Raw genomic sequence first — 17,001 nt, 5'->3', positions numbered from 1 at the left:
TCTCCACTTGGCCTAAATGCTTGTTCCGGGAGAGTGAGATTATTAAAACGGAACTCTAAGAGACTTAGTGAGATTTTATGAAATTCTTTTCGCAAAGCTCTCTGATAAATACTTTTTGCAAAATCATAACTTCCAACACAAATAAATTTACAAAAAAAAAAAAAAAAAACTTTGTTTAGAAAAACATGTCAAACGCATGCATTCATTCTTACAATAGAATCAAAACAACTCACAAATCTTATCAATATACATTTTTAGCTAATAAATTCTTGAAATAAACTATCTTATCTCTTTATACTCTATACCCAAAAAAACTCGATCAAGATAACAGAGCATATTTGGTCTTATTATCCTGCCATACCTCGATCAAACTAGCAGAGCACCTTTGGTCATGGCTATTCATAATAAACTCGATCAAGATAGCAGAGCCTCTTTGGTCTTACTATATGTTGCTTTGCTTATCTTGCTTGAACTCGATGGTAGTGGCTCAGTGGTCAGCATAGTCCTACACCCTTAACTGTGCATATTAACCATAAAAAATTTGGTATATAGAGTACCATGCATGTTTTTTCTTTAAAACTATTTCATTCAAACTCATGTTTTAAACAACTTTCTATAACTTTAGGCATTTATATCTCAGAACTCCACACGCTTATAAATCATGTCTTTGTGAATAACTTTTACATAATTACATTACATGCTTTGAAATCATTCCTAAATAACATACTTCAATACTTTCTAAAACCATACTTCTAAATCAGTAAAGTAAACTTATCATTAAATCATTAATTTTTTTCTTAGAACACTATTGGAAAATAAATCATAAGTTAAAATAAATTTAATAAATTCATTTTTCTCTCTGATAACCAACATAATCTATTCATAAATCATAGCTTAAAATATGCTTGAAATCACTTTAAACAAAGCATTTTTCACTCACAAGCTATTGCTTGTAAAGTTTGAAATCACGTTTAATAAATACTTTTAGAAATCAATGCGTCACTCACCACACTTTACCAAAGATTCTTCTCTTCCATCTCTTTTTGCGAAGCCTTCTTACGGAACAAATTGCAACACTTAACACTTTGTTTTTCATCTTCTGGTCAAAGCAAAGCAACAGTATTTTAGTTTTTATTTAAGAAAACAAAACTTTGTGCTTACTTAATGACCTAGTCCTCTATTTATAAATCTCTTAAACTAACTTTGTCATGCTTTAACTCTTCTTAGTTGGTCATTTCCTACTTAAAACTTTACACGTGTAAATTTAATATTTAACTCAACTATTATTAAATCCTTAATCTTACACGCTAATCTCTGTCAAATCGATTGACATTTTTTTCGCCAGACCTTTCTTCTTGCCTAACTCCATTTTGTGAATAACTTCAACCACTTAACAGCTTTTCAAGGTCTTATTGCACAACTTTTTTCGTGAACTACCATCTTTTCTCGCTAATACTTTTTCACTTGCGAGTGTTTAGACTCAGAGATCTTACCATAAATCTTTCTCGTGAACTACCTAACCTTAAGCTCTTGACACGTACTCAAACTAAAACGTCTTCTTGTCTGAAACGCCAAGCTACATACTTAGTCAAAATTTTACCTTTTAACTTTTAATTTAGGTTCGGGTCTTACACCATTGACCATCTCTAGAGGCTGATTTTTGACAATCGTTGATGGTCAACTTTAGATGACCGTTTTTGATGACTTTTGCTGACCAACCTCCTATCATTGAGTTTTATACTAACCACAACCAGTCAACTTCTAGTTGCTGTTTTTTTTAGCAACCTCTAGCTGCTGTTTTTTAGTAACCACTGTTGGCCAACCACAGCTGATTGACCATCGTCATAGGTGAGCTTTTAATATTTAAAGCGTTGAGAGTTATGTTATTAAGATATTTAAAGCTTCAATCTTTAAGCTTGCAATTTTGTCTAATCAAACAATGAAAAGAAAGGGTAAGACCCTCTGTTGATAGGATTATAGGATTTCTGAAAGAAATCATAGGTTTAGGCTTGGTTAATTGAGTTAAACTTGACTTAATCTTTTATGGGATAGTTACAAATATAAAAGTCTCACACGGATAGAGCTTATGACTAATAAAAGAGATTATATTGTTTGTTGAAATTTACCGATAAAATTTTCTATATTTGCAATAATGTTTGAAGACGTAGATATTTGGATATTAACTCTATTACCCACCTTTTTATTTGGTCAACTTAAGCTAAAAGTGAGGTAGATTTTGAGTTTGATCAACTTAAATTACTTGCTCCAATGCAATTTATTAATTTGGAGTTAATTTAGACGACGTAGCCAAATTGGTCAATAGTTGAAGGCCTTTAATAATTGTTCAATTTGATATTCCTACCTTGTAATCTGATAACGAAAAAAGGGGACACATCTTTTGGCTTCTTTTTCTTTATCCATAAATTTTAATTTAGAGTACTTTTAAATTAACCCTAAATTAAATTTAATAGAATGAGTTTTTGTGTTTAAACCAATTGAATAGAACAGTAGAAAAATATAAAAATAAAACAAGAACTAATTTATTATTTAGGGTAGATAAAAAGTGTAATTACATTCAAAAGATAATCAGAAAATACAGCCAAGGATGCATAATGCACACACAAAGACATGCATAGTTACAAAAATAATTACAAGAAACAAGAGATGGGAAAACAAACTTGACTCATTGTAGCACACAATTTATTTGATTTGCTTCAAAGATATGACATTTACACATATATATAATCGGAAGATCAGTCATGTTCCATTCGAATGACGCATCGGATTGACTCTCCATTTAGCATATAGTCAAAAGCCTTGTTGATTTCAGAAAACGGAACGGAGTGAGTGATGAATTTCTCCAATTCAAGCTCCTACATGACAATCATTTGAAAGTTATATGTGTGTTGATTTCAAAAACTTTGGTATAAAACTATTTTGGAAAGGATTGAAAAAGGAGAGATATTAAAGTCTCACCTTGTTCAAGTACTGCTCCACAACATTGGGAATGTCTGATCGAGTCCTGTAGTTGCCGAAGAAAGTACCTTTTAGAGTTTTCTCATTAAGAAACTGCATTGGATGAGTTTTGAAGGAATCGTCTTTGTTTGGGACACCAACAAGAACAGCAACACCCCAACCCTGAAATATTGCATAGTAAAATCAAAATCAATAATATCCTTTAGTTTACAATAAAAGATTTGGAATTACTATAAGTTAATAAGAAATAATGAACTATTTACATCATGAACACATTCAAAGGCAGAGATCATTGCTTGGATGCTTCCTGTACATTCAACACTTCGATCAACTCCTCCATTAGTCATCTCAGCAATCACCTGTTTGTTATGGTTATGCATGAAAAATAATTCATCAATTAAAACAATCACAGATACCAATCACCAATTTTCATATATATGTTATTTAGTTTAAAGAAAAAACAAACAAGGATGAATAAAGTAATTATAACTACATAACTTACATACCTGCTGGACAGGTTTGTCATAGTCCTTTGGATTCACAAATTCATTGACACCAAACTTTTTAGCTGTAGATTAAAAAACATTAAAGAAAATAAGCATATTAAAGTTTGATGTGAAAGGGCATGCATGAAGGGATTAAGGATGAGTTTTAATTACCTTCTTCAAATCGACCTGGATTGAGATCAACTCCAATGATTCTAGATGCCCCGGCAATTCTTGCACCCTCAGCAGCCTATAATTAGAAGAAAATGATATGTATATGAGATCTATAACATATACTTGAAAATGAAAAAGAAAAGAGAAATTGAAAATAGAAATACATACAGCAAGACCAACAGCACCCAATCCAAAGATAGCTACAGAAGAACCCTTAGTTGGCTTAGCCACATTCAAAGTGGCGCCAAGGCCGGTTGAAATCCCACAACTAAGAACACACACAATGTCAAGAGGGGCACAAGGGTTGATTTTGGCCAAACACCCAACATGAACAACTGTGTATTCACTAAATGTTGAGGTTCCAACAAAGTGGTAAATCGGTTGCCCATTTTTAGAGAATCTTGTATTCCCATCACTAATCATCACTCCACGGTCTGTGTTGATTCGAAGAAGATCACACATGTTGCTCTCTTCTGACTTACAGTGACGACATTCTCCACATTCCCCTGTGAACACTGGCAGCACATGGTCGCCTTCTTTCAAATCGGTCACTCCTTCTCCTACGCTCTCCACAACTCTGATGTTTTTTTTTTTTTTTACAAACACATACAATTATATATGTTTAGTTATCTTAATCAAAAACTATAAATATATATATTTATATATATATATGAAACATACCCTCCAGCTTCATGTCCAAATATTCGAGGGAACATAGGTGTTTGGCCCTGAATTGTAGAAAAAGATGCAATTTTGAGATAAGACCCACAATGTCGAATATTTAAAATCTTTGTGAAAGTAATAATATATTCATGAATAGTATTGAAACTAAATCTATCTACCTTGGCCTCCCAGAAGTAAACATCAGTGTGGCAAAGAGCAGTGAAAAGGATCTTAACACGAACTTCATTAGCTTGTGGTGGTGCCACTTCCACTTCTTCAATCACCAGTGGCTTTCCAGCTTCCCATGCCACTGCAGCTGCACAATATCCAAAACAAAATTATTAAAATAATTAGATCTACAAAATCAGATGAACAATAAAAAGTAAACAGCTCCATGGAGAAGAAGTATTAGAAAAGTGTATGAACCTTTGCATTTGATGACTTGACCTTTGGTGCTTGACATCATCACTTCTATGCACAATTATCCAACACACAAGACTTCTTATTTCAACGAAATCGATATGTTGATCTGATGAGATTGAGATTGTTGGTTTAATTTTGATATGTGTAGAATAGTTTTGAGTTCCAATGCGGTATTTATATGTGTTGCCAAAATGCAGAAACAAAAGAAAACCCATTTGGTATATTATAATTAAAATCGAATCTTCTTGTGGGCGATGTGGTTTTTTGTTTTGTTTTGTTTTGTTTTTTTTGTGGGTGCCTTGGGTTTCTTAATGATGTTCTTGGGAGTTGAAAAAATAGCAAGTTGGAGAATAAAATAGCAAAACAGAAAGACAAGTTGGTGTGTAATTAAGCATAAACATTGAGGAGATGAATGAAGATTCCATTAGATTCTAAAAACCTTGAGCGGACTGTTTTTCTATTTTCAACATTCATTAAAATTTGATAATGAGTTGACTTTGTTAACCCTCATATCTTATTATTTGGTCAAATTCTAGTTTTAAGTGAATCATGGTTTTTCAAGTTCATTCTTCATCTATTATTATTGTATTATAATAGGTTTTCATTAAATTCTTCCATTTTCAAATTTATATCTTTACTGCATAATATAATTTAAACTTTAATTAATTTTGTATCTGCTTAAACATTCTTGACTATTCAATTTTTGACATTTTAAATCTTTTTCGTATGTATTGAATATAAAATGAAAATTAAGAATAAAGATTTCACTGCAATATTCAATTATTTTTACAATATATTCGTTTAAATTTAGTAAATGAAATTCTTATTAATTTTCAATTTTGCATAGGATAGACTTAATTATATATTAATTTCAGTAATTACCTGAATTTATTTTATCAAATAATAACTTTATCAACATTGGTGGAATGCAATAAATTAGTACCAAAAGTGCTTTCTTATATCACGTGAAAATTTTGCAGTTATGACTAAAAGATAAAACAAAAAGTTGTAAGCCAACTAGAATCAATTCTTCAAGTTCTCGTTTCAATATTGTTATGTTAAAGTCGTTTGAAATGACTATTATTATACTCATTTATAATTAAAGCTTCAATTGAAAATTAATAATAATAATAATTATTATTATTATTCTTTATATATATATTAAAGAAAAAAAGATTTTGATAAAATAGGGTTTTGACGTTGGTGGAGTTCTTCTTTCGGAGAAAAAAAAAATCTAGTTTTCTTTCCCTGAATAAAACTTTTTCTTTGATTCCATTTTTGAATTCAACAGACATATAAAATTTAACATCAAGGTTGAATTTTGCTTTTAAGACAATAGTTCGACACGACATAATAATCGACATACATCTTCCATCCATTTCAAAGAAGACTAATGAATCCATTAATGCTAATACTACACGTATGAAAGAAATCAAAGACAAATCCATTCCATGGAAGACTAATGAATCCATTAATAAAAGTTAGGAGCAAGAAGATGAGGGAGTGCCAAGCACAGCCATTCGTGAAATTTCACTATTGAAGGAAATGCAGCATGGCAACATTGTGAGGTATATGTCACTGTTAATTATCTACTCTCGTTGGACTAATAATGGTGGTACAATTTTTGCACAATACTGTAAGGGACATTCTACTTTCATAATCTACTCAATATATGAGGTTCTTTCTAATTTAGTTCAAAATTTGAAAGTAATCTGTCTTTTTATTGGAAAAGCTTTGTGTTTGAAGACAATGCTGCAATAAAATGCCTTCTTCCACTCTTAATTTTGACTTCTCTTAGGCGTAGGAGCCCATTGTAGAAACTATTTGTTCAATTCACAGAGATGGAGTGGAGTATGTGTAAGTGGAACTTATTTATCTCAAAGCAAGCATCTCTTTTTTGTTATTATTGCCATGTACATCACCATGAAATATATGTCGTAGTTCTCAAGTAAAATTGAGCATCAATTGATTACCTTTTCTTCAGTAGTTTGCAGTTAGACAAATGAGTATGAGCATGATATCATGTACCTTTTCTATGGTCTATCACACTTGTAAAAGTGGCACTTGCACGTACTTTGCCTTCTTGTTATTTTTATAATCATTAATTTGCTAAAAACTGAATCATTTAATGGTTTTGGAATGTTTTGTGGTAATCAAACATCATTGCTTGAAAGAACATTAAAATAAAAGTTTAGTTGCTTTTACAAGGGTAATGTGAAATATCATATGATGTCTTCTGGCTTGACTCTTAATTATAATCATTGCTGAAACATTTTTTCTATTTCATTTTCTTCCTCTTATTTATTGAGCTTAAATTTTCATATAGTTTTCTTTTAGGTTGTAAAATCAAATTTTATTGTAATGGCCGCTGATCAGATGCTATATAGAATACTAAAAAGGGATAAAACATTTCTGGTTAAGTACCTACCATCCGAGGCTTTTTTGTGTGTATATTTGAGCTGATTTCTTAGAAAATATTTTCATAACTATTAGTTTTCCCTCTAATTTTCCTTCTATTAGCAACTGCCTTACATTAATTTTGATTATGGTAGCATTATCGTTATAGATATGGTTTGATTATTGGCAATACAGTGGCTCCATTAATATATGAAGGTTCTTGTTAAGATTTTCTTTTCTTTTACATATCTTATAAACAAAGGATGTAGGTTGCATTATTCATGATGGTCACAGGTATAATAGATTCATTGGCTTTTACCATGGTATAATAGAATTCCTCAAATAAGTTAGCAGAATGTAGGTTGCATTCTGACATAGATGAAGAGAGTTTGGTAGGCATTTCTCACTTTGTCAGAATCATCCTTGAACCCAGAAAATAGGACAGTTAGGAATAAGAAATGAAAGTATATTAATCCAGCAATATACGTTTAGGAAAGAAAAATCAGTTCATGTGTGAGATGCAACGTAACACAAAAAAATGGAACAAGTATAAAAAATTCTCCTAAAGAAAGATATTTTTCTTGGATTTCCATTTTCATATGGTCTATCATTGCGCATAGGTAAAAGAACAAGAAAATTTATCAAGCAGCCATAAAGGAGTTTTTGAAGGAATGGTGGAACTTAAAAAGAATGCTTATCAAGATATGACCCACACATTTTCCTAGACAGGAAACAATTTGTCAATAACTCTATATCCAAAAAGGAAAAAAAAAAAAAAAAAAAAAAAACTGTAAGACCATGTTTATTGTTAATAAACTTCTTTGCACCAGACTTATTTTTTCTTACTTTTGGAGGCTGCTCTGCTTGGTTTTAGTGTGTCATTCTTTAACCATTTTGTATTTTCATTTTTACCCTTAAATGCAGTTCTCTTAGCTCAAAGATGGCGAACAAAGATGAAGTCTTGGAAGTTGTTGTGAAGGAAGCTCTTGATTTGGTACCTTTAATTTGTTCCTATATGGTTTTTTTTCCTTCTATATTTGTCCTGTTTTTTATTGGGCTTCTTAAATGTTTAGGAGAATGTTCCACCTGAAGAGGTTTTTGAAACGTTGAGATGTAATAGAAATCAGAGGAAGGTATACCATTGCCCTCGTTACTTTTATTACAATGTAGCATTTCTTGTAGATTTGCTTCACTTTTATTTTTCTGAAGTGTAAAAATGAATGTGTTCTTCTCTTTGACTTTTTAGAATTGTAGTTGGAAGAGTGTAATGTATTCAGCCGTTGGGACCATGTTGTGATTGTGCATATTCCTTTGATGAAAAACCTATCTTTACATTCTGATTTGAACTATTGTGCACTGATGTTTCTTGTTGCTTAAATTTGATTGTTTATGGTGGATCTCAACTTATTTCGATGTCTTTCACAGGAAGCAATCATTAGACAAATGATTGCAATAGAAGAAATGGCTGCTAGTACAATTAGTCAAGCCCTCATCTTTATGACAAGATCTTGAAGTTCGTCATTTTTGGATCTTATAACTGATATCAAAAGCCTCTTTAATGTCGTTTTAAACTGACATCAAAGCCTTTTTAATATCGTTTTAAACTGACATTAAAGACCTTCTAAATGTCATTTTTAAACCGACATCAAAGATCAACCGACTTTAAAGGCCTTCAATAACACTCGTAAAGATGTCGATGGTTACAACTCTAGTTTATTGAAGTTATTGGATTTGATTAGTTTATGTGTGTTGAAGTGCTATGACTATCCTGCAGCCAATGTAGTCTTTTTTTTAATTTTATTTTATGTGTGCTTAAATGATCATTTATTCCTAAACATGTTTTATAAAGATTTGGTTAACTTATTGGCTCTCTCTTTTGATTAACTTGTATTGTAACTTTTATATTTATTAACTCTTGAAGTGTTACTTTTCATTTAGGCATGCCCCTCCCCCACATTGTAGTAAGATATTATTGTATACATAGAAGAATTAGGTATTTTTACTTTTAGCTATTTTTCTATTAGTTTGCTAAGAATAATTGTTAGTCTGTTTAATTAATCTCTCTGGTCTATAAATAAGTTTCTTGTATATCTTATTAAGTAATGAAAACTATTGTTTTACACAGATAACAAGGTCAGTAGGCGCACTCAAGCATTCCCACTAGGTGGGCACCCTCTTAGCACCCTCATCATCCCCAATATTATATTCAATATAGAACATGAGGAAAATAGTTCAAGTATATAGAAAGGCTAGAGATAAGCCAAAACTATAAACCATACAAAATACTAGCAATAACACTATACTAGCAAAAAACATTGAAGTGTTGTGCAATTAAAGAAGCTGAGTAATTCTTGAAAAGCTTCGTTTTGGTAGACCATTAGGCTGTGAGATTGCAGATGTTTTCCCAAAGGTATGTATATGAGTGTGATAAGTTGTTGAATAGCCTGTTGATTCTTTCCAACCATATGGACCATGTGATGACAATCAACATATTGAAGATAATCACCCCTCTTTGAGTCTTTATGTTGTTGGAGCATATCGTACTTATAAGATCTAGGAGGTTATCATCAACGAGATCCCAATTTAATTGGTTTTTGGTCATATTCCAAATGTTTTTGGTACAAGGACAATGGAGGAAGATGTGGTCGGTTGTTTCATTGCTTTTCTTACAAAGTACACACCAATTTGGGTTGAGACAAAGATTTTCCAGTCTCCTTTGTATCTTTTTCATCGTGAAAATGTCATTGTATGCAGCTGTCCATATGAAGAATTTTCACTTCATTGGGACTTTAGATTTCCATAATTTCTTGAGATGGACTGCAAATTCTGAATTACTAGCAGGTGAAGCATTTATTTGGATCACATATTTAATAGCGAATGAGCTGTCGTTGCTTGGTTTCCAAGTTGGTTGATCTTTGTGGAGGTTGTCTATGAGAAGGGGTAAGCTGCTCTGTATAGTTCTCCATTGTAATGCTTTTCTATCTCTTAGAGGTCTTCTACTGTGTATATCCCATGATTGATTGTTCACATTCCACATCTCTCTTATATAACTATTTTTCTTTGAGGATAAAGCTGTTAGAAATTAATAAGCTAGATACATTATGGATAACACATTAGTAGATACATTTCTAGTTTCAAGATACATATGCATTTCTAGATACATGTAATTATTCAAGTACATGAATGGTATGTATTCATGTACTTCATTTATTTTGTGTCTTTTAGGAAGTGTCTCTTGAATACTATATATAGAGATCATTTCCTTCATTTGTATACAAGATAAAAGAATCAAATCAGTAGAAGCAAATTGAGTTTTAGAAAGTAAGTGAGTTTCAAGAGAACAACATTCTTCTCTTGTATGCTATTGAGTTTTCTAAGAGAACAAATTTCTTCTCTTAAAAGTTTGTGAGATTTAGAGTAAATTAGAGAGGGCTCGTCAACGCCTCCAACAAAAGCATATAGTCTTGGGTATGTTCTACTTAGCACACCCTATGTGCTCCAATTGCTATGCTAGAAGGATAAAGAGCTGCCATTATTAACTTTCCACTTAATTTTTGAGTTGAACCAATCAATGCATCTCCATGGAGCATTGGAGCTACTGTATTTTGCAGCTATAGGAAACATATTCATATCTCTACAACAGTATTTTGCATCAATTAGAGATTTCCAGAGAGCATTTGGTTCATTTAAATATCTCCATAGCCATTTTGTGAGCAAAGCAAAATTTGTAGCAGAAAGAGGTGTAGTGCCCAATCCTCTAGAGTCGAGAGAGTTTGTAACTTTAGACTATTTAACAAGGTTGAGGTTGTTTTTTTGAGTTCCTGTTATGCAGATGTTGTCGTAGTTACCTTTCCAGAGAAAATTCCTCCAATATTTCTCAATGGTTTTATATGCATGAGTAGGTGCTTTAAACATAGAGAGTTGATATATAGGTAGACTGACAAGTGATGTGTTAATGAAAGTAATTCTACCTCCCTTTGCGATGAAGGAATATTTCCATTTGTTCAGTTTTTTCTGAATCTTCTCTGTAATATTGTCCCAAAAAGGTTTTGATCTTGGATTGCCCCCAAGAGGCATCCCTAAGTATGTTATCGGGAGAAAATATGTCTTTATCCCCTAACTGACTGCAATCTTATCTGATCTCTCTTTTGAAACGTTAACTGGAGAGATGGTGGACTTGTTGAGGTTAATGTTTAAGCCGATGGCCTTTTCAAAAAGGTGAATAGCGAATTGAAGATTCCTAATATATTCACCACTATCTTCAACAAAGACCAAGATGTCATCTGAAAAGAGAAGGTGAGTTAGATTTAAATCTTTTATTGTGATACCTTTTATTTGCTTCTGCTGCTCAAGATGTTGTAGAATCCTGCTAAGATAATCTATGGATAGCACAAAAATGAAAGAGGATAAAGGATCTCCTTGTCTGATTCCTCTGTTTGGGAAAATTCTGCCTCTAGGTTTGCCATTGATCATGATGGAATACTGAACAAGGTTTACAACTAAAACTTAACACCATATACACTTGTAGTTTTAAGTATAATTATAATTTACACCATACACCATACACAAATGCAAAAAATATTAGCACATTTTTTATTTTGTCTTGGGTTCGCGGAAAAAAAAACAATAATTTCATTTTCAAGAAAAAAATAATTATGTATTTTTTTTCATATTAGGATCAACATACAAATAAAAAAAATTACACCAATAAAAAAACTACAATTTTTTGGTCATAATCCTTCCCACACAATTCTTTCCTCAAATAATTCTTCTCCCAAACAAAGACTATAATAATCCCCGACATTCCTTTTAACTTAATCATTCCTCCAAACAAGGATTATAATAATCATTTCCTCTACTTAATCCCTCATTTTTCTTATTCATTTTTCCTCTTATTCTTTTCCTTCCCCTAAACGGCCCTTAAGTATTTATAGTGAAATTCTAACGTAAGATCGACTTCCATATCAAGGTTATCAAGTCATCTAATTAGATTGTTTTCTGAACCAAATAAACTATAGCATGCACCAAAATGCAACATATCATCTTTTGTGATTTCTTTATATCAAAGAATCATAGATTTTCATGTGATACACTTTTGATCAAATTTGATATTTGAATTTGAAACTTGTTTGAATTGGATCATTTCCATTTGTATACCGAACCTATATTTAGAAACCAGTTTAAACTTAGTAGAATTTTAAAAAACAAATTTTATCATTGATAGTCATTGATATAGTAAAGTGATAGAATCTAAAATTTTTCTATAATTGTAAATATTTTAATTTTTTTTTGACTATTTTTAAAAATGTCTCTTAAACGGATTGAATAACACTATTTTTAAAAATGTCTCTTAAACTGATTGAATAACACTAATCCTATATCTTCATCCTCCGTAAATGAATCAATACTTTCTACTCAAGCTCTACTATTTACATCAAAACCCTAAAAACAAAAAAAGAGCTTTGACCTTGGTTCGGGTTTTGATCACAACGAAATAAAACAAAAATACATATTAATTTTAAAATTGTATACTAATTTTATATATTTATTTATAATACGATTATTATTTATATTTAAAACCTAGTTCAAAAGACGAATCCAAACAAAACCAACATTTGTTTTGTAGAGAAAATTAAAAAATGTTGAAATCATTTTTCTTTACGATGTTAGATGGATCTAGATGGCTGAAGACAATTGAACAATAGATTATTTTGATAAATCTTTGATTTTGATTATGCTTTTAACTTACAGAGAATACATATTTGGGTCAACAGTTACAAAAGAAATAACACAAAAAAGATAAATATGTATTCATAAAATAATATGAAAGAGAAGATGAAACTAAATAAATTAATAAAGTGAAGCTTTATCAACACATGAACCACCTCCAAGTTGCTAATTTTTTTTTACATTCATTTTGTAGTTTTTTAAATGCCAAAAGAACAAAAAGGCAGCCCAACAAAACCACATACGGTAATCATCAATGGTATTTGTCGCCCACAAGGACTTCCTAATAATTAATACTCTATATTATTCTATACTCCAAATGGGTATTCTTCTGTTTTGGCATTTTGGCACTCTATTATAAATACAGCTTAGCTTTTGATAACAAAATTAAACCAAAAATCTCAATCTCATCTAGATCAACATATCGATTTCGTTGAAATAAGAAGTGTTGTGTGTTGGATAATTGCATAGAAGTGATGATGTCAAGCACCAAAGGTCAAGTCATCAAATGCAAAGGTTCATACACTTTTCTAATACTTCTTCCCCATGGAGCTGTTTACTTTTTATTGTTCATCTGATTTTGTAGATCTAATTATTTTAATAATTTTGTTTTGGATATTGTGCAGCTGCAGTGGCATGGGAAGCTGGAAAGCCACTGGTGATTGAAGAAGTGGAAGTGGCACCACCACAAGCAAATGAAGTTCGTGTTAAGATCCTTTTCACTGCTCTTTGCCACACTGATGTTTACTTCTGGGAGGCCAAGGTAGATAGATTTAGTTTCAATAGTATTCATTAATATATTATTACTCTCACAAAGATTTTAAATATTCGACATTGTGGGTCTTATCTGAAAATTGCATCTTTTTCTACAATTCAGGGCCAAACACCTATGTTCCCTCGAATATTTGGACATGAAGCTGGAGGGTAAGTTTCATATATATATATGAATATATATTTATAGTTTTTGATTAAGATAACTAAACATATATAATTGTATGTGTTTGTAAAAAAAAAAAAAAACATCAGAGTTGTGGAGAGCGTAGGAGAAGGAGTGACCGATTTGAAAGAAGGCGACCATGTGCTGCCAGTGTTCACAGGGAATGTGGAGAATGTCGTCACTGTAAGTCAGAAGAGAGCAACATGTGTGATCTTCTTCGAATCAACACAGACCGTGGAGTGATGATTAGTGATGGGAATACAAGATTCTCTAAAAATGGGCAACCGATTTACCACTTTGTTGGAACCTCAACATTTAGTGAATACACAGTTGTTCATGTTGGGTGTTTGGCCAAAATCAACCCTTGTGCCCCTCTTGACATTGTGTGTGTTCTTAGTTGTGGGATTTCAACCGGCCTTGGCGCCACTTTGAATGTGGCTAAGCCAACTAAGGGTTCTTCTGTAGCTATCTTTGGATTGGGTGCTGTTGGTCTTGCTGTATGTATTTTTATTTTCAATTTCTCTTTTCTTTTTCATTTTCAAGTATATGTTATAGATCTCATATACATATCATTTTCTTCTAATTATAGGCTGCTGAGGGTGCAAGAATTGCCGGGGCATCTAGAATCATTGGAGTTGATCTCAATCCAGGTCGATTTGAAGAAGGTAATTAAAACTCATCCTTAATCCCTTCATGCATGCCCTTTCACATCAAACTTTAATATGCTTATTTTCTTTAATGTTTTTTAATCTACAGCTAAAAAGTTTGGTGTCAATGAATTTGTGAATCCAAAGGACTGTGACAAACCTGTCCAGCAGGTATGTAAGTTATGTAGTTATAATTACTTTATTCATCCTTGTTTGTTTTTTCTTTAAACTAAATAACATATATATGAAAACTGGTGATTGTATCTGTGATTGCTTTAATTGATGAATTATTTTTCATGCATAACCATAACAAACAGGTGATCGCTGAGATGACTAATGGAGGAGTTGATCGAAGTGTTGAATGTACAGGAAGCATCCAAGCAATGATCTCTGCCTTTGAATGTGTTCATGATGTAAATAGTTCATTATTTCTTATTATTAACTTATTGTAATTCCAATTCTTTTATTGTAAACTAAAGGATATTATTGATTTTGATTTTATTATGCAATATTTCAGGGTTGGGGTGTTGCTGTTCTTGTTGGTGTCCCAAACAAAGACGATTCCTTCAAAACTCATCCAATGCAGTTTCTTAATGAGAAAACTCTAAAAGGTACTTTCTTCGGCAACTACAGGACTCGATCAGACATTCCCAATGTTGTGGAGCAGTACTTGAACAAGGTGAGACTTTAATATTTCTCCTTTTTCAATCCTTTCCAAAATAGTTTTATACCAAAGTTTTTTGAAATCAACACACATATAACTTTCAAATGATTGTCATGTAGGAGCTTGAATTGGAGAAATTCATCACTCACTCCGTTCCGTTTTCTGAAATCAACAAGGCTTTTGACTATATGCTAAATGGAGAGTCAATCCGATGCGTCATTCGAATGGAACATGATTGATCTTCCAATTATATATATGTGTAAATGTCATATCTTTGAAGCAAATCAAATAAACTGTGTGCTACAATGAGTCAAGTTTGTTTTCCCATCTCTTGTTTCTTGTAATTATTTTTGTAACTATGCATGTCTTTGTGTGTGCATTATGCATCCTTGGCTGTATTTTCTGATTATCTTTTGAATGTAATTACACTTTTTATCTACCGTAAATAGTAAATTAGTTCTTGTTTTATTTTTATATTTTTCTTCTGTTCTATTCAATTGGTTTAAACACAAAAACTCATTCTATTAAATTTAACTTAGGGTTAATTTAAAAGTACTCTAAATTAAAATTTATGGATAAAGAAAAGGAAGCCAAAAGATGTGTCCCCTTTTTTCGTTATCAGATTAGAAGGTAGGAATATCAAATTGAACAATTATTAAAGGCCTTCAACTATTGACCAATTTGGCTACGTCGTCTAAATTAACTCCAAATTAATAAATTGCATTGGAGCAAGTAATTTAAGTTGATCAAACTCAAAATCTACCTCACTTTAACCCTATGTTGACCAAATAAAAAGGTGGGTGATAGAGTTAATTAATATATAAGCATGTAACGTCTTATTGTAAATATAGATAAATTTATCGGTAAGTTTCAACCAACAATATAATCTTTATTAACCATAAGGTCTATCACTTACAGACTTTTATGTTAGGAATATGGTTTATGACTAATATACTTTGACAATTAAATCTACATGTTGTACTTCTAAATTCTTTTATATAATGCAATATTTGTTAATATTTTAAGTCTAAATTTTATATTTGTAACTATCCCATCAATGATTAAGTCAAGTTTAACTCAATTAACGAAGTCTAAACCTATGATTACTTTAAGAAACCCTATCAACAGAGGGTCTTACCCTTTCTTTTCATTGTTTGATCAGACAGTTTGATCAGTTTAGTTCAGGCAAGATAGCAAAGCACAGATAGTAAAACCAAAGGGGTTCTGCTATCTTGACCGAGTTTATTATGAATAGCATGACCAAAGGTGCTCTGCTAGTTTGATCGAGGTATGGCAGGATAATAATACCAAAGGTGCTTTGCTATCTTGATCAAGTGTTTTTGGGTATAGAGTAGAAAGAGATAAAAGAGTTTATTTTAAGAATTTATTAGGTAGAAATGTATGTTGGTAAGATTTGCGAGTTGTTTTAATTCTCTTATAAGAATGAATGCATGTGTTTGACATGTTTTGCTAAACAAAGCTTTTTTTCTTTTTTCTTTTTTTTTTTTTTGTAAATTGATTTGTGTTGAAAGATTTATCAAAGTACATTGCGAAAAGGATTTCATAAAATCTCACTAAGTCTCTTAGAGTTACATTTTAATAATCTCACTCTCCAAGAACAAGCGTTTAGGTCAAATAGAAAAGAAGATTGACAGGCGTGTGTTTTTTTATCCATTCATAACTCTCATCTCTAAAAGTTTTTAGAATTTAGTACGGTAAAGCAGTACCGTATAGTTAATTTATTTTTCTAACGGTTTCAAAGTAGAATAATTGTCTAGCATTATCATTATAGCATTCATTTTAAGAACTATTTATGAGTTTAATTTTAAACAACGATTGCGAGAAAAATTAATCAATTGAAAATAAAGATACTTAACAAAAAAGTGTTATTATGATAAAAACAAAAAA

General features: G+C 31.4%; 1 protein-coding gene and 1 pseudogene across 1 annotated transcript; one reads left to right on the top strand and one right to left on the bottom strand.

The window, feature by feature from the left end:
* Nucleotides 1–2,518: 2,518 nt before the first annotated feature.
* LOC116405020 (alcohol dehydrogenase 1-like) lies at nucleotides 2,519–4,853 on the bottom strand. The gene is made up of 9 exons (XM_031888533.1): nucleotides 4,725–4,853; nucleotides 4,478–4,614; nucleotides 4,317–4,363; nucleotides 3,804–4,212; nucleotides 3,636–3,711; nucleotides 3,483–3,544; nucleotides 3,240–3,335; nucleotides 2,977–3,138; nucleotides 2,519–2,873 (listed from the first exon to the last, which is right to left on the bottom strand). Exons 1-9 carry the CDS (start codon nucleotides 4,762–4,764, stop codon nucleotides 2,754–2,756), a joined length of 1,149 nt encoding a protein of 382 aa, XP_031744393.1. The 5' UTR covers nucleotides 4,765–4,853; the 3' UTR covers nucleotides 2,519–2,753.
* An 8,371-nt stretch (nucleotides 4,854–13,224) lies between these two features.
* On the top strand, nucleotides 13,225–15,567 carry LOC105436145 (annotated as a pseudogene).
* The last annotated feature ends 1,434 nt before the right edge of the window (nucleotides 15,568–17,001 follow it).

This window comes from Cucumis sativus, chromosome 7 (genome assembly GCF_000004075.3).
Source record: "Cucumis sativus cultivar 9930 chromosome 7, Cucumber_9930_V3, whole genome shotgun sequence".
NCBI classification, from domain to species: Eukaryota; Viridiplantae; Streptophyta; class Magnoliopsida; order Cucurbitales; family Cucurbitaceae; genus Cucumis; species Cucumis sativus.
This window is presented reverse-complemented; position numbering and strand designations above follow the sequence as displayed.